At 41.2% G+C, this 24,045-nt stretch overlaps 1 protein-coding gene across 1 annotated transcript; it reads left to right on the forward strand.

The window, feature by feature from the left end:
* The first annotated feature begins 454 nt into the window (after positions 1-454).
* Positions 455-24,045, forward strand: flnbb (filamin B b). Its single transcript, XM_030056581.1, has 53 exons — positions 455-788; positions 1,092-1,331; positions 1,553-1,650; positions 2,780-2,897; positions 3,420-3,557; positions 3,680-3,806; positions 3,960-4,096; positions 4,272-4,465; positions 5,150-5,263; positions 5,472-5,615; positions 6,406-6,481; positions 6,659-6,759; positions 6,833-7,436; positions 7,570-7,690; positions 7,800-7,960; positions 8,074-8,241; positions 8,341-8,464; positions 8,597-8,736; positions 8,829-8,946; positions 9,504-9,655; positions 9,755-9,874; positions 10,188-10,254; positions 10,477-10,604; positions 10,724-10,847; positions 10,940-11,103; positions 11,236-11,359; positions 11,484-11,647; positions 11,746-11,860; positions 12,528-12,652; positions 12,801-12,924; positions 13,035-13,189; positions 13,342-13,465; positions 13,567-13,730; positions 13,842-13,965; positions 14,090-14,216; positions 14,302-14,491; positions 14,600-14,847; positions 15,042-15,131; positions 15,251-15,356; positions 15,448-15,588; positions 15,722-15,850; positions 15,957-16,134; positions 16,298-16,440; positions 16,522-16,725; positions 16,825-16,977; positions 17,455-17,577; positions 17,741-18,007; positions 18,285-18,422; positions 19,237-19,359; positions 19,521-19,688; positions 19,839-20,017; positions 23,139-23,195; positions 23,866-24,045. Exons 1-53 carry the CDS (start codon positions 455-457, stop codon positions 24,043-24,045), a joined length of 8,175 nt encoding a protein of 2,724 aa, XP_029912441.1.

A 24,045-nucleotide genomic window follows, 5' to 3' on the forward strand; every position in this document is an offset into this window, starting at 1 on the left:
AATGTCAACACAAGCAGGGGGTGTAGAGATGAAGTCAGGGCTGAAAGTCAGTCACGAAGCACCCATATGGGGATCAGCTTTACTCCTGGGGCTCATGGATAGTATTACTGACCTCCATCCCATAAGACTTTACACATGTCACCCTGGTGAGCTCATTGCAACCTGTTTTTTTATGTTCTCTCTCTACGGAAAGGCTTCATATGAAAATGACAACACTATGTCAGAGGTACTGTTCTTCTCGTGTGTATTGTGTACCCTTAGTATAATGGTCACTGGCCTTGCAATGTTTTTTCAAGATAACAGGGAAGGGAGATATTTTGTCCCACCCCTCCAGCAAAAATTTGGTGAGGTTAGAGCTTCTCATATTCCCCGATTCACCCTCCTTTAAAAGCTCCCCTGTGCTGTGCATCACCATTTAAACAAGCTGGTCGATGCACACGAGAGTTGACACAGAATGTTTTCCATGGAGAGTGAGCTATCTCTCGGTGAACACAGTATATGTGCCACCAAGTGTAACCTGGCCGATGATGCACCATGGAAAAAGATTCAGAAGAACACTTTCACGCGGTGGTGCAATGAGCACTTGCGCCGTGTGGGCAGGGTTATCAGTGATCTGCAGTTTGACCTGAGTGACGGGCTGACCCTCATTGCCCTTCTGGAGGTGCTGAGCCACAAGAAGATGCCCAGGAAATACCACACACGTCCCACCTTCCGGCAAATGAGACTGGACAACGTGTCTGTGGCCCTGGACTTTCTGGAGCAAGAGAGGATTAAGCTGGTGTCCATAGGTGAGTCAAAGAAACTGTACATCCAAATTCAGTGGTCTTACCCCAGGAAAATGTCCAAACCTCCTCTGTGACATGGAGATAGGATTAAGACATTCATGTGATATTGAAGGAATGGCACAAAATCCTTGGAATATACAGTTATTGTTCACTTTTATACTCATTTTAACAGTTTCTTTTAGGTTTTGATACTGTCCACAGGAAGTTTCATGTCTGCTTGTAATTTTCACATAATATTTGCCAACTGGTGCTTTTGGATTTGAGTCAGTTTGATGATTCTGTGGTGTTACCCTCCCCCTCCCCCAGATAGCAAGGCCATTGTGGATGGTAACATAAAGCTGATTCTGGGGTTGGTGTGGACCTTGATCCTGCACTACTCCATTTCCTCCCACCTGCTGGTAGATGAGGAAGCCAAGAAGCAGACTCCAGAACTGCGTTTGCTGGGCTGGATTCAGGACAAGGTGCCTGAACTGCCCATCACCAATTTCAACCAGGACTGGATGGATGGCAAGGCACTGGGAGCCTTGGTGGATGGGCTGGCCCCCGGTGAGCTGTGACCAGATCTAATCTATCAGAGCCGTATTGCTTTGAACATCAAGAATAACCAAATCACAATCATTTTATTGCCCTTTCCCCCACTACATTTGATCAAGTTTGGCCCTCCTTCCAAATCATGTTACATTTCTCCAGCTAAACTCAGCACTCACAGTGTTGTACAATGTGTCTGGTTTAATGATTTAATTAATCAGATGTTTCTCTGGCTGCAGGCCTGTGCCCTGACTGGGAAAGCTGGGATGAGGTGCAGCGAGTGGACAATGCCAGAGAGGCCATGCAGCAGGCTGACGCGTGGTTAGGGGTGCCACAGGTTAGTCCCAGGATGGCTGAGTGAACTTCTGTACCATCTGGGAGGCAAATACCATGAATAAGCAGGAACTATTTATAATTTTTTTTAGTGATTAGTGATTAGTGAATGTTTTATTTCAAGTCATTTTCATCATTGTCAAGTTGCAGAAATCAAATACACATATAAATAGACAATATCCTTTACACATATTTTTAAACAATAAATAATATTTCATTTCCTTTCAGTACTGGAAAACCAAAACAAATATATGATATATACAAATAAACACTGACCGAAAAGCTTTAGGCTGAAGCCTTAGCTTATTTTGCCTATCCTTCTTACAATACTAAGCTTTTGACAGCTCACTTAAATAATAAAATAAAGTAAATGAAAGACACAAAAACAAAATATGTGTATGTTATACATACAAAGGGTCCCAAGGCAGTTCATAAGTACACTAGTGTTCATAATTTTGTTTTATATTTAATAATAATAATAATAATAATAATAATAATAATAATAATGGCAACAAATGCCACAGACTACCAAGTGGTCATGCCTGTTAAAACATATACAGTACACAGTATTACCTGGGTGACCTCTAAGGTCCTGACCTGTACTGCTTTTATTCTTTGGCTGTGTCCTTCATTCTGTCTACCCCTTTCCATCTAATAAAGAACAAATAGTTCAAAGTTAATCTTGAAAAATCCACGCACTCAGAAAAGCAACAAGCTGAGGGTATTATGGTGCAAATAGTGCATGAGTTATATCCAGCTGTTTCCTCCTTCTACTGTTTTGTAACAGATTTTGACATATTTGGCAATCTTTTCTGAGAAATGGTCTCTTGGGAAAAGGCCCTTAAGTTTACCTCATGCTTTCAGCATTTACCCAAGTATCCATGGCCAGTAACTATTTTAATTATGTCATGTCACACAGGCAAAGTTAGATCATCTGAGAGATATTGTGACTGCTGTGGTGAATTCAAATTTAGCTAGATGTCCACTGATCATTTCAATTGAAGGGTAACCACTCAGTGGAGCCATTATTACCACACAAGGAGGCTGATGACACTAATGGGAAGTTTGTGGAGGAGGAGGTTCTGTATTTCTCAACTTGATGAGCTGTCTTCACATTGCTTCATTTCTGTAAGGTCATAGCTCCAGAGGAGATCATTGATCCCTGTGTGGATGAGCAGTCCATCATGACCTACCTGTCCATGTTCCCCAAAGCCCAGCTGAAACCTGGAGCACCCCTCAAACCTAAATCAGGTGTGTCAGACAGACTTCTTGTGCTCTCATTTGAACTTAAATGTGAGATGAATACCAAAAAAAGCCCAAATCCAAGACAAAGTTATTTCATTCATCTTAATGGTGGAGTCTGGTTGTTACAACACCAATTTGTAGAAAGTTTAGCAAAGTTTGTTTATAGGGCACATTTCAAACACCATGGTCATACATGGTAAGTGCTTTCCATAAGATGCAAAATACATATAAATACATAAAAGACTATTTCAAATCTTGTGGAAACATGTGCATAACATTGTAATATAAAAGAAAAAAGACACATACAGAGTGCAATAAGATGCAGATAAAAAGACCAAAGACATAAAAGTGTATCCAAAGTTCCATAAGAGAACAGCATTACCATGTTTGGAGACAATCCTTTTCAGGCCACTACTGAAAATTTTGCCAAATTAGTTTACCCAAAGAGCTGACCTGTTTAAGTTTAAGTTATCCATATTTATGTGCTTAAAACATAGAAAATTAAGACTTTCTGTCTACTTTTCTTAGTATCCAACGCAAAGGCGTGCACCGCCACTGGGCGGGGGCTGCAGCCCAGGGGGGTGAGGGTGGGCCAGGTAACAAACTTCAAAGTGGACCTGACCAGGGCGGGACCTGGGAGCCTGGAAGTGCATGTCAAGGGACCAGGTGAGCTTGTTCTGTTTTAAGACACAGCAGCACATTCTCCTTTTAGCTTGCTTGGATGTTTTTTTCTGCCTCTGCAATGCACATTTGAGGCAGACTGTACTTCTTACGTTTATTCTCCTCAGATGGCTTTGATGTACCTGTTAAACAGAAAGAGGCCAGTGAAGGCGTCTCTGTCTTTCAGTATGAGCCCAACATAGTGGGCAGCTACATGGTGTCAATCACATGGGCAGGAGAGCACATTTACAAGAGGTGAGGACATAACAGTCATAATCAAACAGTGGCCACAAATTCATGTAGTTGTGATGAATGTAATTCCACTTTGCTGATTATGATTTTAAAACCATCTCCAGGAGCACAGCCCTAATCAGTTTTGTTTTTTGCTTTTTTTCTGTTTGTTTGCAGCCCATTTGAGGTTGTGGTTGGACCAAGGGCAGGCCCCCAGATGATCCGGGCGTGGGGACCAGGGCTGGAGCGTGGCATTGTGGAAATGTCAGCTGACTTTGTAGTGGAAGCTATTGGTGCCAATGCAGGGATGCTGGGTAGGAGTCGCACTGTTGATTGGCAAGGTCACTGTAAAAGTTAGTTGGTTAGGTACAAGATATACAGACAGGAGAACAGTAAATTACCTGGAGGGATAGATGAAGTTCCCTTTATAGATAGATTAACATGTTGCAGCAAAAAGTCAACATTTGCTGTGTCATTTTTGCTCTGCAGGCTTTGCAGTCGAGGGTCCCTCTCAGGCTAGAATTGAATGCAACGACCAAGACGATGGTTCATGTGATGTGAGGATCTGGCCCACAAAACCTGGGGAATACGCTGTGCATGTGATATGTGACGACGAGGAGATTGAGGACAGTCCCTTCCTGTCCTATATAAACCCAAATAAGAAGGAATGTTTCCCACACAAGGCGAGTGCCTCTCTGCAGAGTTGCTGTGTCCATTTGTTCTGCTCTAGTTTGTATCTAGGTCATCTGTAGTGGACCACGGATGCAGAAGAGAAACAGCTCTACATTATGATGCTTTTGCAGTTACAGTGCAACCTTCAGCTTTCTATAGTCCATTATATAGTCCTAGTCCTGTAGTCACATTGTGATTATAACAGATATCCTCATTCAAAAATTACAATACATTAAAAATCGTTAACCTTTGTAGACGAACTCTAATAAAAAAAAAAAAAAAAGAATTGAGATAGATAACTCCAGTGATCATGTGCAGATAACTAATATGTCGTGATGAACGGCTCCTTCCCAAAACTAAATCCAGAATATGAAGATGACAAAACGTGTTCAATGATGCTGGTACTCCTATGAGAATGTATGGGAAGCTGATTTTTTGCACCATTTAAGAATGCATATTTGAGCATTGTTCACATAAATGAATTTCAATCTGTTCTTGATCAGTGATACTGAAATAGAAGGAGCATCCACATCCCCAAAAAATCATACCTCCTGCTGCCACAGCGTCCACAAAGCCGGTCTCTTATTTGCTGTTAGTGAAGCGGCTCTATGAAATGTCGCTTGATGGCAGCAAAGGCAAGAATCGAGGCTTTCTCTGGATCTTCAATTTATTTATTTTTCAAAAATATATTTTAGGTAAAAGTCTTTGGAAATGGAGTGAGTCAGAATGGCTTCCTTTTGAAGAGGTTAATGGAGTTCACGGTGGATGCCAGATGTGCTGGAGATGGATCACTGGGCATTCAGGCTCAGGTAAAACACAGGACTCACACTGCACTGGCGTGGTTGCAGCATATGGGTGGAAATTACTTTGATAAATAATGAAAAGAACTACCACCTCCCATAAACGTAATTCTGATGTACTTGCACATGCATTTGTCACACAACACTAGTCCTGATGGTGATTGTTATATCATGTGAATGGGTTATACATCTCAACATGCTGCTCTGTAACCACCAGAGCGCCGAGGGGAAGCCTGTCAGCGTGGAGGTGAAGAGTGAAGAACCTGGCCTGCACAGCTGTTTCTACACACCCACCAGCCCTCTCAAACACACCTTCTTTGTAACATGGGGAGGGGTCAGTGTCCCCGGCAGCCCCTTCAGAGTGAGTCCTCTCCTCACACGCTTTCAGCACATTCTGCTCACATTTTTTAAAGGCAGGAGGATACTGATTTTGACTTAGGCGAGATATGCGGTTCTTGAAACAATAATCCACATTTTTCGCTGAAAGAAATCTTAACATAAATGTTTTATACTTGTCATTTGACATAAAACAGTGATTTAACCTATAGCCAGTTCATAAAAGTTCTTACTTTTTTTTTTTTTTTTTTTTTTTTTTTGCAAAGCAGATTGGCCTTTCCTTTGCCACACGACGAATTATGTGCATCTTGTAGCAGCAAACATAGTTTGTTTGTTTGCAATAAATAGAATAGGAACTGGGCATTGGAGTGGTGAAAGCCACCATGTCTGTACAGACAAAGAAAAGAATAAGATTAGTACATTAAGAAACAGAATGACACCAATTGAAATTCCAAGGAAGGGTGTCTTGGTGACTCAGTGGTCTGGTTTGCGTGCGGTGAGGGCGTGGCGTCAGAGGTTTGGGTTTTTGCCTGGGTCTTTGCATGACATCTCTCTCTCTCACACTTATTCCTGTTTTTGCTCAATTGTCAGGCAAAAAAATAAATGAATAAAAAATGAATAATTTTAAAAAAGTTTAAAATCCAAGGAAAAATGTGTCACAGTACTGGCCCTATTGCTTGATTGCCACGTGATGTCTGGGAAGGGCTAAATAAAAACACCACATTTATGAGTGCTTATCACAAAAGCTGCTTTCAATAAACTCTAACATACTTGAAGTTGTATGTTAAGAACATCTTGGCACTTTTTTTCTGCAGGTAATGCCTGGAAGAATTAAAATTGATCCTTCATTCAGCACCTCAGACAGCGAGTCTCAAGGGTCAAAACAAAATGGTAAGGTGAATTTTCACATGGTGTCTTCCATCTTCAGTGAACTCTTTAAAAGTAAATTGTAATTGCGTGATACATAGATAATATGAGACAGGTAATATGTATATACTTTGAATGCTGTATCTGTCATGCTGCTTGAATAATACTGTCCCACCCCACTCTTTATATCACATGTTGTAGGAGGGGATATCGACCTGGATCGAGCCAAAAGCACTAATTCTCCATTCAAGCTTAATTTGAATGTTACCAGTCCCAAAAATGTGCCAGCTGATGCCAGAAAGGTATGTCAGTAACAACACACACCCCCTGCACACACTGTGTATATCTATGTTTTGAGATATGTTCTCTGCTCAGGTCGAGGCTTACGGCCCAGGACTAGAGGGTGGATTTGTTGGGATCTTGGCTGACTTCACCATCGACACAAGCGACTCTGGCAGCGGTCATCTCTCTGTGACAGTTGACGGCCCCGGCCCTGCCAAAATAAAGTGTTGTGACAACCAGGATGGCACCTGCACAGTGATGTACCTACCAACAGCAAAAGGAGAACACCTAATCAACATTATCTTTCAGGGATCACACATCCCAGGCTCCCCGTTCATCGTTGACATCCAGATGCCTTTTGATCCCACTAAGGTGGTTGTATCTGGGCCTGGGCTAGAGAAGGGCAAAGTAGGGGAGCCATGCATTGTGAACGTCAGTTGTGCCTTGGCTGGGCTTGGTGAGCTGTCTGCAGAGGCGGTGTCTGAAACTGGACAAATGGCCAAGGCCAAGGTTCAGGAAAACAAAGATGGCACCTATACAGTTGTCTACGTCCCTCTCGCTGCCGGTGTCTACACACTCCGATTGAAGTGCGGAGGAAAAGTGCTGGCTGACTTTCCATCTCAGGTGGTAGTGGATCCAGCCATTTACACCAGCCATGTGAAAATCTGCGGGAATGAAGCTGATGTGGAAGCTGGAGGTAAGGCAGCGTGGCTCATGGCCACATGTACAGTAATAGTAAAGGGTATGAAATATTCCCTAATGTCCAGTTTTTATTTGAGGAGTTTGAATCATGCACAGTACACTTATCACTCTGAATGGCATGTGTACAGGAGCAGTGGGAGAGCTACATGGTTTTGAAGGAGAGCAGAAACCAGCGTCGGTCTTTGCCAGTGGGACTGGACTCCTTCAGGGACTGACAGGGGAGAGAAACCATTTTACTATCACAGCACGGTAACACTGAAAACCTTCTAATCAACTTACAGACAAATTCCTGGCAGTTTTGCTGTATCAGAAAGTGACCTGTGACTTTGAGAGTAAGTTTTCATGCTGTTTTTCATAGAGGCAGCAGAGCAAAAGCCATAGCTGTCACTGTGGAGGGGCCATCAGAAGCCAAAGTTTCCTGGTCAGACAGTTGTGATGGTTGTTATGATGTCCAGTACACCCCCAGTGTACCAGGAATATATCAAATCAACATCACCTCTGGCGGGGAGCACATTCAAGGCAAGGCTCTATGAAGTCATTTTAGCTCTACTGATAAATTCTTCTAGGATATCTAACATATTTGGAGCAAACATTCAGTATGGCTGACTTCTGATTTCATCCCCTCAATCAAGGTAGCCCTTTTGAAGTGCCAGTGAAGGAAATCTCTGATAGACGTGATGCCACAATCTCTGGTCCAGGACTGGAATCAGGAGTCTGTGCACAAATCCCTCAAACCTACACTATTGACTGTGACAAGACTGGAGATGCCCCAGAGTCTGTGGCTATTATGACACCCAGTGGTAATTCAATGCACTCAACATGAAGTTATTCTTCCCCATGGTTCATTAATGTGGTTCAAATCATGGTCTTCATATTTTATTTTATTTTATTTTTTTTAGGAAAAATAGACTGTGTTGAAGTGCACGACATTGGAAATGGAACACATTCTTTTGTTTACTGTCCATCCATGGAGGGTGATCATTCTTTGGTGGTCAAATATGCTGAAGATGAGGCATATTCCAGGTATATAATTTATGGAAAAACATTTTTTGGTATCAACCAATAGGGAAAAATCATTGTGTGGTGGATAAATGTCATATAATTCATTACCTTTACATTATTTCAACTGTCTCATGTGTGTCACATATATCATAGCCCATTTACATTCCAAGTGCTGCCAGCTGAAAATACCAGCAGGCTGAATGCTTCAGTACCAGGAGAGGAGTCGGGGCTCTGGACCTTCACTACCAGCTGCAGTGACACGAGAGAGGCTCCAGAGACGATGTCACCAGAAGGTAAACTCATCATTCATCTTGTAAAATGTCACTCTTTCTGTTTTATACTGAATATATATTTTTTGTATGTGTGTGTATGTGTGTCTGAGCAGATAAAATGGACACTGTGACAGGCAGCAACCATGGGACGCTCTCAGCAGCCTGCTCTCCTTTGATGGAGGGTGTTCAGCCTCTGGGCAGCAAATATGCTGATGAAGAGGAGTTTTGCAGGTGATTCACTTTGTTATGCAAAACTGGACTGAACATGGACTAGTCTTTTAATCCGATTTCTTCATTTATGGTCAAAGCAGGCCGGGCTGGAATATTGTCATTTTCAAATCTATTTGAATATGTTAATTTTTTCAACAAGGTGATTCAGTCAGAATATTTTGGAATTCACAGTGAAATTTGTTACAAAAGTCAAATGTTTTTCCAGATATACTTCATATATTCAGACACTGTCACCATTTCAGTGGCTTTTAAAGTTTGAAATGACTTAAAAATCCTTTTTTTTTTTTTAAATCAAAACTGATCTTGACAATGTTAAGGAGAACCATCTGATATACAGTGTAAATATATTTAAAGAAAATCAAATGATTAGACACTTTTCAAAAGTAATTCCCCACAGAAGCAGTTTCATATAATCACAAAAAGCTGATGAATGTATAATATTCTCTGTATGTGCTATTCAAACACTTTGAACTTAAAAAGAATATAATTTTCCCTGTTAATGCTTTATTAATTATAATTTTTGATATGATACTAACATTTATTTTGCATCATTGAAGTCCAAGCATGCTCCGAGTGTGGTCTGCACATGATGCCAACAAGCTGAAGGTCTCGGGTCCAGGACTTTGTGCCAAAGGGCCCCAGACTTTCACTTTAGACTGCGCTGAGACTGGAAGAGCCCCGGAGTCTGTGGCTGTTCAGACACCCAGCGGTAGGCATTATTGTTCATATTTTATATTTTAGCCCAGATTGTTACAACTGCAATATTTCAAAGGCTAGTAAATGTGCACAACATATTTTTACTGGTCAGGTGAGGTGCAGCTTGTTGACATGACAGACGACGGAGGCGGGACGTTCTCAGTGGTTTACTCTCCGTCTGTGGAAGGAGCTCACTCTCTAGTGGTCAAATACCCTGATGAATATGAGTTTTGTAGGTGAGCATATGAGGCTAATAGATTTTACAAGCACATGAACACTTTCCCTAAATCATTATTGCCTTATATGTGTTGTACATATATATTTGCTCATGCTTTTTACCTATTGACTGATGTAGGCTCTTCAGCTTCCAAGTTTGTCCCATCAGTGACTGTAGCCAAACTGGAGAGGCCCCAAAGGCCATGCCTGTTATGACACCAAATGGTAATATTAATCATCCCTTGGGGGATAACAAGTTGTTTTTCCTGATTGGTGGTTTATTTGCATCATATCAATAATTTTGTTAACTGAGCTTTGTCCTCGTTTAGGCAAAATGGAGCATGTTGAGGTGACAGACCAGATGGTGAGATATCCTGATGAAGAGGAGAGTTTCAGGTACATATTTTTTAATAAATGAGAAAATATTCAGCATCTTTATATAGCATAGTTTTGTTTCATATTTGAGGTTATTTAAGTGTTTTTTGCAGTAAAGTGTTTATTGTTAGTGAGTAGTTTACTTTTGGCTCATATTGCTGTTTTCCTTCTTCTTTCTTTTTCTTTCTTTTTATTTTTTTTTTTCAGTCCTTACACATTTCAAGTGCTACCACATGATTCTAGCAGGAAGCTGAAAGTCTCAGTGCCAGGACTGGAATCTGGGATCTGCGCCCGAATCCCTCAGACCTTCACTGTTTGCTGTAGCCACAGTGGAGAAGCCCCAGAGTCCGTGGCCATCATGACACCCAGTGGCAAGTTTTATTCTTGAAACACCTGTGGTATAACTTGAATATTTCATGTCTAAAAAGAAATTTCTGGTTATGTGTGAGTGTTGACTGATTAAAGCAGGCTTGTCGTGTCCGATCAACAGGCACTATGGAGGTTGTTGCAGTAACTGACAATGGAGATAGGACGTATTCAGCCGTTTACACTCCTGCTGCGGAGGGAGCTCACTCTCTTAAAGTCAAATATGCTGATGAGGAAGAGTTCAGCAAGTATGGCTCAAAACCACTTTCAAATAGTGCAGCTTTATTGGAACCACATGCAGTTAAGGTCCTTCAAGCGATGTTTTGCCACTGTCTTTTAGTCTGTCCAACTTCCAAGTGCTGTCGGACACTGATGCCAACAAGCTGAGGGCTTCTGGTGCAGGAGTGGAGTCAGGGCTTTGTGACAAAGTTCCTCACATCTTCACTATTGCCAGCAGCAAAACCGGAGGAGCCCCAGAATCTGTGACTGTTATGACACCAAATGGTGAGAGTAGTATGTAGAAATGTAAGCACACTTATATGCACACTTGTAAGCACACTTACTTTTTTTTTTTTTTTTTTTTTTTAATTATCAATTTCATTGATAGTTTTCCCATCATTTCTGTGCTCCCAACAGGTGAGATGGAGCCTGTCCAGGTGACAGATAATAGAGATGGGACATACTCGGTGGTTTATTCTCCCACTGCAGGGGGTGCTCACCATCTGGTGGTCAAATATGCTGATGAAGAGGAGTTTCAGAGGTAAAATCAACTCAGTTTAAAAAAAAAAAAATCTATCTGTCTATATTCTATATCATGTTCCACACATGTTTGATTTTTTTTTTTTTTTAATTGATACAGTTTTTGCTTATACTTTTTGTTTTAGTCTGTATCAGTTCCAGGTGCTGCCAAGTGATTCCAGTAAAGGAGTGGAAGGATCAGTGGTAGGACTGCAATCAGCAGTCAGTGTTGAAATGCCTGACAACTTCACCATGGACTGTAGCAAGGATGGAAAAGCCCCAATGTCTGTGGCTGTTTCAGCTGCTAGTGGTAGGCTATTTATTGTTATTTTGCTGCTTCAATATATTTCACAGAAAAATTAAACATCTGTGTCAACGAGATATGATATTTTTGTCCTTTATCAGCAGGTAATACCAATGTTGACCATGGAGCTGGAAAAGACTCCCCACTGTCCTCTGCTTCTGTGGAGGATGCTCACTCTTTGTTGGCAGTAAAATACACTGATGAGATTGAAGCACCCAGGTAGGCTCAGATGAAAAAAAGTGTAACTGCTTAATGTTTTTAATTGAGAAAGTGAGTTTTGACAAAAGTGGAATAATGGAATAACTTTTGAGAATAGTGGAAACCGGAAATTCTTCCTCTGGAGTTGCATGGAATTTTAACGTTTCTGATTTTACACTTTGTCAGGTGTAAATCTGAGAAACAGTTATTACCATAATCATAATCAATGCAAATGGTTGTATTTCAGTCTAATTCAGGTGCTGCCCACCAGTGATGTCAAAACATTTGAAGTTTCTGGCCCAGACCTGGAGTCAGCTCTCTGTGCCAAAGACCCTCAGAACAACACTACGGACGAAAGCGTCATGAAACCAAATGGTAATATGTTTTTGTATATCATTTGACCAATCAATAAACTATAGTTGTAAGGACATGTTCAGATTTCTGTTATTTGCACTGTTCAACCAGGTAAGAAGGAGGAGGTGACAGACGTTAGAGAAGAAGGCTCTCCTTCTCTGTTCAAATGTACTGATGAAGAACAATTTTCCAGGTAAATTTATTTATTTTTAATTTTTAAAATAGTGTTGTTGCATTATTGTGAATGTAAATATCTGCACTTTAACTGGATTTCAACTGGTATTCTTTACTGTTTTTGTTTGCCCTTTCAACTATTGCCATGTGGCCCTATTAGGAAGGTGAAAGTGTTATTACCAGGACTGGAATCAGGAGTCTGTGCCCGAATCCCTCAGACCTTCATTATTGGCTGCAGTCAGACTGGAGAAGTCCCACAGTCTGTGGCTGTTATGACACCCAGAGGTAACTACTTGATTATAAATGATTAAAACCAAGAAACTAGGAGGTTTTTCTGATCATGTCATTTAATGCCAGTTGAAATTGCATTGGCTAAACACTGGCTAGTTAAAAAAAAAATCTGCACTAACTGCTCATAAAATACTATGTTCAGGTCAAATGGAGGGTTTAAAAGTGACAGACATTGGAAACGGGGCCTTTTCTGTGGACTACACTCCCTCTGAAAATGGTGCTCACTCCCTTATGGTTAAATACTCTGAAAAGGATGACTTTAGCAGGTATCTGTTATATATTTCAGTGGCATCTAATTGATGTTTTTTTTTTTTTTTTTTTTTTTGCCTAAATTACAGTTGCTTGATGTTGTTAACTTTAATTTCAGTTCATCCAGTTTCCAAGTGCTGCCCATCAGTGATGATAAAAAGCTGAAAATCTCAGGTCCTGGACTGGAGTCAGGACTTTGTGGCAAGTTTCATCAGACCTTTGCTATTGACTGTAGCAAGACAGGAGAGGTCCCAGAGTCTGTGGCTGTTGTTACTCCGAGTGGTGAGAATATGGCTTAACAACATTTAAGGTCCTCTATTTTAATTTATCCATGCATTAATCTTACTATATCATGTCTCTGACTTCCAGCTTTCTTTGATCCTATCCACTGACTCACTGATTCATATTTTTTAATCATTGTTTAAATGTTTCAGGTTACATGGAGCCAGTTGAGGTGACAGACAATAAAGATGGGACATACTCAGTGGCCTACTCGCCCTCGATGGCAGGAGCTCACTCTCTGTTGGTCAAATATGCCGATGAGCAGCAGTTTTGCAGGTACAGCTATCGGCTAAAGTGGCCATGTTGCTTGCTATATGAAAGTTTCATTTGATCTCCAGTAATATATTCCATATTTGATGTTTCCCCCCCTCCTGCAGCCCATACCACTTTCATGTTCTGCCCTCCAGTCATGCCAACAAGGATATAGGGTCTGGTTCAGGTCTGATGTCCAAAACTTGTGCTAAAGTCCCTCAGACCTTCCCTATCGCCTGCAGGAAGACAGGAGCAGCACCAGAGTCTGTGGCTATGGTGATGCCAAACGGTGACGGATTGCATCAGTTATTCAAATTGAAACCCTAAATCTTGTGGAATGAAATTAACGGTGTGCGTCTGTGTGTCCATAATTCAAACTTTCGTTATTCAAAATGTTTAGGAAAGGTGGAACTTGTAGAAGTGCAGGACTGCGAAGATGGGAAACACACAGTGGCATGGTCCCCCTCTATGGACGGCTCTCATTCTCTTGTGGTCAAATATGCAGATGAAGATGAATATTGCTGGTGAGAACGTTTTGTGTTTTTTTCCATGGAAGACATTCAAATGTGACCTTTTGGAGACTTTATCACACATATTCTGTTCGCTCTTCTTGTTTTGAAGTCTCTTCCAATTCCACGTGCTACCCAGTCGTGATGCGGATAAAGTTCGGGTCAGCGGCCCTGGACTACTCTCCGAGCTACCTGCCAGCTTGCCTGCCCACTTTACTGTTGATACCACTGAGGCAGGAGAGGGCCAGCTGTCAGTGGAGATTGTTGTGAGTTATTTTGTTGTTTGTTAGCTCCCAGTTTCTGTTTTCTCAGATATGTTGCAGTTTTCACATTTCATGGGTTTCACTTCAGGATCCAGACGGGAGATCAAAAACACCCAGAATCCGTGATCATTTCAATGGCACCTATGACGTCTCCTATGTTCCCAACAAAGTGGGAAACTACTTGATTACTATTGAATACAGTGGAGAAGAGATTCCCACATCACCCTATCACGTCTCAGCTGTTGCAACAGGGGACGCCAACAAATGCATCGTTACAGGTGTGACATGTTATTGTCGAGCACTCAAAACTCCATTTTTAGGTGCAGACTGTGAATGAGCCAAACTATAAACTATAAACTTCTTCATTTGTCCATACTTCCCCTCAGGTCCTGAGTTAGGCTCCATTATTGGTGGAGGGGAGGAGATTGTGTTTGTGGTGAACGCTCAGTCTGCAGGTGTGGGGAAGGTTTCCTCCTTTGTTCTGACCCCTGATGGGAACGAAGTGGAGGCAGATGTCACTGAGAGAGAGGACGGGACCTTTGAGATCCGCTATACCACCACACAGCCAGGGAAGCACATCCTGTCGACCAACTTTGGAGGGGAGACTCTGTTCACATGTCCTCTTGAGGTCATGGTGAGAGATGCACCTTGATTATTCCCTTCTGTATGCATCGTAATGATGCTTTGTTGAGAAGTTTCCAGTAATACAAAAATAAATAAACACTGTGTTTGCATACAGTCATTCTATGCATATTTATAGTTAATGCTTGATTTTGTGTCATTTTGTGTTTGTTTGATGATGATCTTTGACTGTTTATGTGAACAAAGGCACGAGATGACAGTTTTGAAATGAACGGTGATGGTCAAGTGTCCAAGTCAAGGCACAAAGCTTCATCCAGCGATGGCTTCAGTCCTGTGGTAGGAACACCATCCCAGTCACCTTTCAGTAAATAAAAACCTGCATGCATTTGAACTATATTATTTTGCTTCTCATGGCAGATGTTAACTGTTTTGTGTTACTGGCCTCTTTTTCATAGATGAAGCATGGCTCTTACATTCCCCTAGCAAGCGCAGACCAACAAAATGGACTAATGCCATTTAACACTGTCATGGCTTTGGATGTGAATGATGGAAAAATAACAGGTGAGATGCTGAGCACAATCTTTTTTATTGTTTTTTTGGTCTGTACTTCTTGCGTTGTTTTTAATTGGTTAATTTGGGGGCTGTTTGTTAGGAGAGGTCCATATGCCATCAGGGAGCAGGACGCAAGCTGAGGTGATTGATAACAGAGACGGGACGGTCACATTTATGTATAAACCTACAGAGGAAGGCTTGCATCAAATGCACATCAGAGCCAGCGGTGCCACTGTGTCAGGTGAAACCGCAACCTCGGTTCTTGTAGTTCAACCAAGGAAATGTCACTGGACTGTGAGGTTACATGTAGCAGAAAATCAGGATATGTTTGTATATTTTACTAGCACATCTATGATTTAATTTTGCTCTTTCAGAAAGCCCTGTGCAGTTTTATGTGAACAATACTAATAAAAGAGAACTGATGGCACATGGGCCAGGACTTGTCTCTGGCATTTCCAATCATATGGCAGCCTTCACAATCTTCAACAAAGACTTATTAAAAGGTACGGTATCTCACAAAAGAGCCCATGAGCTACTCTGTGGTTGAGAAAAAGCTCTTGCCAATACCAATATAAATATTTATCAAAATAACAAATTCTACTTAATCAGGTGACTTGGACATTGCTCTTGAGGGTCCTTCTAAAGCTGAAATCCAATGCTTGAGCAGCACAGATGGCACCTGCACTGTCACCTATTTACCCACCGTGCCTGGAGACTACAACATCTTTATCCGTTACAATGATGAGAATATCACAGGAAGTCCCTTTACTGCAAAGATAGCTGGTAGGTAGATTATGCACGTATTACCATATGAGTGCTCGGCCTAAGCATCACATTATTTAATGGGTGGCTCAGTGTCACAAACGATTCCTTCGCATTATGAAATTTCACTTCACCTTTGTGACTTCAGGTCCCTGTGCTGTGGCCAAACTTGACCCGATCCAGCTGAGGTCCCAGGCCAGGTTTGGCAAAGTCGCTGACTTCACCTTGGACATCACAGAGGAGGACATCAGCCTGCTCAGCGTTAGCATCACGTCTCCCTCAGGACGGGATGTGTCCTGCCTGCTGAAGAGGCAGCCCGACAGCCACATAGGTAAGAATACCAAGGCCAAGTGGTTTGTGAGTGGATTTTTCAGATTACAAGATTCACTTCCTCTTTCCTTCCGCTGTGTAGGTGTTTCTTTCATTCCTAAAGAGGCTGGAGAACATCTTCTGAGTGTCTTGAGGAATGGTGAGCATGTGGCCAGTAGTCCCATTCCTCTCACCATCAATCCCTCAGAGATTGGAGATGCCAGTCGGGTCAAAGTGTTCGGTCCAGGGCTAACAAGAGGATATACCTGTCAAATATCCAGTTTTGTGGTTGATACACGTGAGGCAGGCACGCTTCTTTGTTTTTTTAGATGTCAATATTGTATTTCTCAGATTTGTTCGGTTTGAAAAATTAGTCGTGACAGCTGATATGGTGTGTGTTGAGCAGGCTTTGGCGGCCTTGCTCTGGCTATTGAGGGGCCCAGTAATGTGGAAATCCACACAGAGGAGTTGGAAGACGGGACCTGTGGCGTGTCCTTCTGCCCAACAGAGGCTGGAAAATACACTGTGTCTGTCAGTTTTACAGACAAACATGTGCCAGGTAAGAGATCAGAGAGGACACCACATCAACATAATTTCTGTGAATGTCAGTTGTTAATTGTCAATTTTTAAAACTGTATACTGTATATATTTTTTTTTTTAGGGAGTTGTTCCTCATCCGATGTGAGGGTCTAAGGACAGAGGATGTTGTATTTTTTTGTATTTTTCTGTAAAGCCCTTTGAGACAAACTTGTATTTGTGATTCTGGGCTATACAAATAAATAAAATTGAATTGAATTGAATTGAATATACCCTAAAGGCTGTTCACAGCTATTCACCCATTGCCATTTGTTAGATCTGACCTATACCAAGATATTCACATATTTATTTAATGAATAGTCATAAGTTTTCAAAATGTGAATTTTAAGGAAATATGTTCTAAGGGCTTCTCTTGACTTCGCTCACTGAGAACCACATTCTCAATATCTTGAGAAGTTTTAGAAATCTGAGCTTCAGCTATGTTTTCTGATTACATCAGGCAGCCCTTTCACAGTTGTGGTGACAGAGAGCGGCTGCGTGACAGACAGCATAACTCATTACCAGAGAGCTGACAGTGTTGCCGATGTGGGGAAAACATGTGGGATCAACCTCAAAATACCCGGTATGAATCTCAAACATCTTCAAGACCTCACTTACACCTTTATGCATACAGAGAATACAGCCACTGGTTGTTGACCTTGTTGCAAAATACTGATGTATTGGTTTTCCTTTTGTTTGCAGCATACAAAATAGTAATTTTTCTCATACACTTAATCTTTGACCAGGTCTGGCGCTCCAGCATCTTTCTGCTGAGGTGTGCAGTCCTTCAGGTACCACAGAGGAAGCTACTGTCACTATAACAGGATGTGATCTCTGCTCAGTGAGCTTTGTACCCACTGAGCCTGGCGTCCATACTGTGAGTGTACAGTACAAGGGCCAGCCGATCCCTGGAGGCCTTTACCAATATACTGTGGGGCCACTTGGGGAAGGAGGAGCAGAGAAAGTGCAGGCCTGGGGCCCGGGCCTGATGTGTGCCAAAACAAATATCCCAGGTAAAGTGGGTAACACTGTATTTGGACTGTCCAGTGCTGATATTCAACTTTGTATTAATCAAACCCTAGTCAACAAATCAATATTCAGTAGTCAACTACTAAACTACTACTAGACTCAACTGTGAAACTCAACCGATGCAAAGCAAGAAATAATAAATAATAAATAATAAATTGGTACATGAAGTGGTACATAAAAAGATGATTTGAGGTTTGTCGGTTATCTGTTTAAACCTATTAGTTTTCAGAAGTGTTAAATATTCTCTCTCGATTCTTACAGCTGAGTTCAGTATCTGGGCTCGGGAGGCAGGAGCTGGCGACCTCTCAGTAACGATGGAAGGTCCTGGAAAGGCAGAGCTGGTGTTTGAAGACAGAGACGATGGCTCCTGTGGCATTTCTTATGTTGCTACTGAAGCTGGTACAGATACATGCTAATGAAACATCAGTACTCCCTGACACTGTCATGCTGTATTCCTCACCTCATAAATAATTCTTCACAGGGGTGCAGTTTTCTCCAAACTCATTATCCCCCTTTTTTGTATGACAAATTCAGCGGTTGTATAATGTCCAGGAGTGCCATACACATTCTATGATTCTGATAAATTCATACCCTTACTTTCAATATTTTCTGCATACAGTTTTCTAATTAGTGTAAAAAAAAAAATAAATAATAAAATTTAATAAAATCTGTAATAAAATCTAGGCTACACAAATTCTTTAAATCTTGTGCTTGATTTAGCTGATTCAAGTTTCAAACTGACACATTTCACATAATTAGTTGGCTTTTGATACTGGTCATTTTATATAGAGCACAGTGGACAGATATTTATTAACCACATTTTATTTCAGGTAACAACTTGCTTATTGTGATATGAGTCATTATTATTTGTAAGGAACAATTGAAAAGGTTCTTGTCAGTATGCAAACATGAGGGTTTTTGTAGAGCTGATACAACATTAGTCCCAGAAAAAGGTGTGTGTTTTATATCATTTTGCATACTGCTCATAGAAATGGCTGGCATATATTTTACCACAAATTTGATTTCATACAGAGCTGCCAGTTCAGTCTGCAGTCTCAATTAATGTATGAAAACCAAACAACTTTCATATTTTTATTAGTGATTCACCCAACAGTCAGCAGTTCACTGATGTGTGATTTCTGTTGAATAATGATAAGTTAAAACTGTGATTCTCTCATCATCTGCAAAAACTGAAATTCTGGGCCTTTTCCAGGTGACTATGAGGTGTCAGTCAAGTTCAGTGGTGAGCACATTCAGGACAGTCCATTTCTGGTGTCAGTGTGCGCTCCTGAGGATGATGAGGAGGGACAGAGCAAAGTCACGGCCCAGTGCATAAGTAAGAGTAATAACACTGACTTTGTTGTGTTTTAATCTACAGCAATCTTCACCGTCTTGCAGTTTTTTTTTCTTTTTTTTTTGTATTGATTCATGACAGTGTCATTTTGGCCATGGCAAGGAGAACATTCAACTACATTTCACCATCTTCCATGAGCACAGGTCATCCGATGAGTGGATTAAAGTTGTCAGCAGAAAACGTCTGCACAGTGTCCGCTCCATGGCCCGACTTCCTGTCTGATGCTTCCAAGGTTGCCAGCTGTGGCCGAGGCCTGAGCACGGCCTTTCTCGGCGAGACAAACGTCTTTTCTGTGGACTGCAGCGCAGCAGGTGAGCCTCTGTTACAGGACACAATGTTACAAAAATATATTTTCAGTATTAATTTTAACCTGCTGTGCAATTTTGCCACTGTGATTTGATTTTCCTTCTTTCATGGCCACTGCAGATATATAATTTTCAAACTGATCTTACTCTTTCCAGGCACAAACCTCCTTCTGGTGGGTATGCACGGTCCCACCCGCCCTTGTGAGCAGGTGTCAATCAGCTACTGTGGCAACAGTTGCTATGATATCAGCTATGTGGTGAAGGAGAAGGGCAGCTATATCCTGGCAGTAAAGTGGGGTGAAGAGCATATTCCCGGATCTCCTTTCCATGTCCTTGTTCCATGATGTTGTGTCAGGCTGTGACACCGGCACTGGGGATTTTATAGATTACTATTGAATTTTGTTTAATTTGCTGTGGTTGTCAGGTTGTCGTGTAATTTTAAACAGATAAGCTGCATTTTTCCATCTTATTTTCTTCTTTTCTAATAATACAATGATTTTTCTCTCTCAACAAAGTTGTAATGGCCACCTGCAATATATGAAACACTTGTATGTTTTTTCTATAAGTGCATAATAAATTTTTAGCAAAATGCTCTATGAGATTTTTTTTATGTTTTAACTGATGAGAGTTTTGATGCATTGACTAGACTCAGTTATGACCAAGTCAGGCCTGTACGTTCACTTTAAAGGATTGACCGAATAATGTAGTGGCCCGGTTTCCCCCAGTGATAAATAATAATCAATGAGCCCCTCCAGAGCAAACATAATCTGCTGGGACTACTGCTAGAGACAAGGACAGTTTTTATCAAATGTAATCATCATCAGCTGGAGGAAAACAAGTTGAATGTACTTTCTATAGACACATAACTGGAGAGCAAAGTACTGTACAGTATCTGCATGCAGTTACACTGATCTATAGAGCTGCTCCTGAGGCATCAGTCACACGTGTCAGCCTGTGACAGAAGATTCAAGAGGAATAAAAACAAAACAACAAAAATCTGATTAAGTAAGTTTTTTGATTTTATTTTACTTTTAGAAATATTGAGTAAATTTAGAGAAGTGCATGTTTTAAATGGACTGTTTAAATGTGTACAACTTTATCTTCTATAGAACCTTATTGTATATAAAAATGACTTCCCTTCATTATTACATACACAAGCTAAAGAAACTGAATATTGTTGCTTGTTTTTTCTGTCACTGTACAGTGGTTTGGAGAGCTATTATGGCTCATCTCAACAAAGCACTGTAAAGCAAATATTGATTATGCCCCTCCCCCCAACATTTTAGTCATATGGGTTGCTGCATACATGCAATGTGTGTGTTCATTTTTTTGTTTGTTTGTTTGTTTGTTTGTTTTTTTTATCAGGTGGACCATGGCAGCTGATTTAGATGTGGTGAACCTGTTGGTCATCGCTGGGGGAACACTGGCTATTCCCATTCTGGCCTTTGTGGCATCTTTCCTCCTCTGGCCTTCAGCTCTCATAAAAGTATATTACTGGTAATGTAGATATGATTATTGTATGTTTTTACATCCCATAATGAATTGTCTTCAGATTGGCACAGATAGACAAGGTGTCAAAATGCACCTTCTAACTATTCTACCAATGTTTCTCAGTGCATTAAAAAGTATTGATGTCAAGGTGTCAAACAAACCTCTTTTGTATGCTAACAAATGTGAAAAAGTGTCATGAACTTAATATGCTTTGAAAATTGTATCATTTGAAACCTCTAGAAAGGTTAGCAAACTGACAAGACTGCAATGTAAAATCTATTTCACATTGTTTGCCAAGTATAGACACATCCTGTCTCCTTTGGTGCCAACACTAATCAGTGTGCGTGTGTGTGTGTGTGTGTGTGTGTGTGTGTGTGCGTGCATGTAGCTTTTTGGATGATCAGTTTTAAATCGCCTGTGAGGGTGCACTGAGAATGATACTCAGCCTATGCAGGGACAAAGACACAGCAGATACAGGCCGTTCAGCTACATCTGTATGCAAGGCAACTCCTCATAAAATGTCTGAGAGCTGACGTTGTTCCACTGGAGCAGTCGGGGTTTTTTTTCTGTGTGCAGGTGTGTGCTTTATGTGGAGCTGAGTTCACTCACAACATGCCATCCCTCCTCCTCCTTTCCTCCTTCCAGGTACTGGAGGAGGACGCTGGGGCTGCAGGTGCGCTACGCAGACTGCGGCGGCTATCGCTTCTGCTACTCCTACAGAGGAAAGCCAGGGCTGAGACCGTCCATCCTCATGCTGCATGGCTTCTCGGCTCACAAAGACACATGGCTCAGTGTAGTCAAGGTAAAGGGGGGTAAACAACACATACAAACTCTTAACGTTTTCGGTTGATGAATTTGATGTAATCTGCACACTTCAAACTGGCTTTTTTGGTAATGAAGCTGAAAGAAAAAGCATAGCTGGATGACAGGCCATTCTTTCTTACTCTGTGGGGATTGTTGCTTCCCTAACACTGAAAACAAGCAATTTATTCTGACAACTTTTACTTTTGATATTTAAGCAAATTAAAATACTTTTAGTTCACTAGAATTTGTAATAAAGGACTTCACTCTCAGCGATGGATTTGTACATTTGTTCTACCACTTCTCTATAGTATCTACCCAAACATCTGCACATTCTGTGTGTGGATATGCCTGGACACGAGGGAACAACACGCACCAACACAGACGATTATTCCGTTCAGGGACAGGTCAGAAGGATCCATCAGGTAGGCTCTGATTATTCATGTTTTTGTATGTATGCTTTTTGCCCCTGTATAATATATGCATGGGCTGGTTACTCCCTGAAAGTTTCAAAGGGAAAGCACTAAAAGGTAGGGGTGTACTTTTCCTAGTAAAATACCACATCCCACTGAAAACCTGCTTCTGCTCCTCATCCTGTTTAGTTTGTAGAAGCCATTCGCTTGAACAGGAAACCCTTCCACCTTGTTGGAACCTCCATGGGCGGCAACGTGGCCGGGGTCTACGCTGCCTGCTACCCCTCAGAAATCTGCAGCATGACTCTCATTTGTCCAGACGGTGAGTTACATCCATTTGTGTTTGTGAGATGACAAACACTGAAAAGTAAAAATTACAATGCCAACAATAAGCATACATTAAGCATTATGTACGTTATGTTATGCAAAAAGAAATGTTGGAGCCAGAGGACTTGTAAATCTTGCTTTTTCAGAGTAAAGTTAACAAATGTCTACATACTGTTGATTAATTAAACAGATAAATCTTCACTTGCCAGTTCCTACATTTCATTCGAGCTGCATTATCTCTTTAAAAAGTGCCTGAAAGGGATTTTTTTTGTACAAATACTAAAAATGATCATTGCGTCACCAATCATCGCTGTAACCCACAGGTATAAAACATCCATGTGAGACCAAATTTGACAATCATCTGCAGGACTTGGAGCACAGCCATTACTCATTAGGCATCCCACTGATCCCCACGACTCCGGAGGAGATGGAAGACATGTTGAGACTTTGCTCCCACGTTCGCTTTAAGATCCCATATCAGGTCAGGCCCTCACTTGAAAATGAAAGCATTTTGACTTTCACTTTGAATGCACTCTGCTCTGTTATGTCTTTGGCCATCGTGACAAAATAAAAAAAGTGGTGCTCAGTCTAAAAGCAGTTTAATAATTATAATCTCACAACATCATTAAAATGTCTGTTTTGGTCATCCTACTGCTGTTTCTACACTGTGGTTTTATTGTTTAGATTCTTCAAGGACTAGTAGATGTCCGGCTGCCTCACAATGAATTTTACCAAGAAGGTTTGTTCACTTGAATCACAATTTTTTGTGCATTTCCCATACATCACGATACAGTCTGTGTTGTCTGGGTGTTTATGATTGTCTGTTTTGTTTTAGTTTTTATGGAGATTGTTGGTGAAAAATCAAGATATGCTTTACAGGATCACTTACATCTCATCACTGCACCTTTACAAGTGATATGGGGGAAACAAGACCAGGTAATACTAAGCTGGGTAATTTTGCAGATTTGTACACTGATGGAATAACCATGTATTTCAAAGCACAAATGAAAGGACAAGTTAACCTTAAATCTTTAAGAGGCCTGAGTCTCTAGCACCCTTCAACACGGGTAATAGCTGAGCCTGGCGTAATGAAATTCACATTTAGGTGACATAATGACACCGACCCTTCACCCTTTAAAATACTCCTGCAGGTGGTGGATGTCTCTGGGGCTAAAGTGGTGGCAGAGACCTTGCCTGGGTGCAGGGTAGACCTGCTGGAAAACTGTGGCCACTCTGTGGTGATGGAAAGGCCCCGTCGAACAGCCAAACTCATCTTGGAGTTCATCATCTCCCAGCAAGACACCAAGAAAAGCAGCAAGAAGTCCTCATGA

Source organism: Myripristis murdjan, chromosome 7 (genome assembly GCF_902150065.1).
Source record: "Myripristis murdjan chromosome 7, fMyrMur1.1, whole genome shotgun sequence".
NCBI classification, from domain to species: domain Eukaryota; kingdom Metazoa; phylum Chordata; class Actinopteri; order Holocentriformes; family Holocentridae; genus Myripristis; species Myripristis murdjan.

Bases quoted from the DNA above. Each gene is read 5' to 3' on its own strand.
- flnbb (XM_030056581.1), top strand. From the start codon at position 455: ATGTTTTCCATGGAGAGTGAGCTATCTCTCGGTGAACACAGTATATGT. The intron at 1,332-1,552 runs GTGAGCTGTGAC...CTCTGGCTGCAG, and splicing joins GGTGGATGGGCTGGCCCCCG to GCCTGTGCCCTGACTGGGAA. The intron at 10,848-10,939 runs GTATGGCTCAAA...ACTGTCTTTTAG, and splicing joins GATGAGGAAGAGTTCAGCAA to TCTGTCCAACTTCCAAGTGC.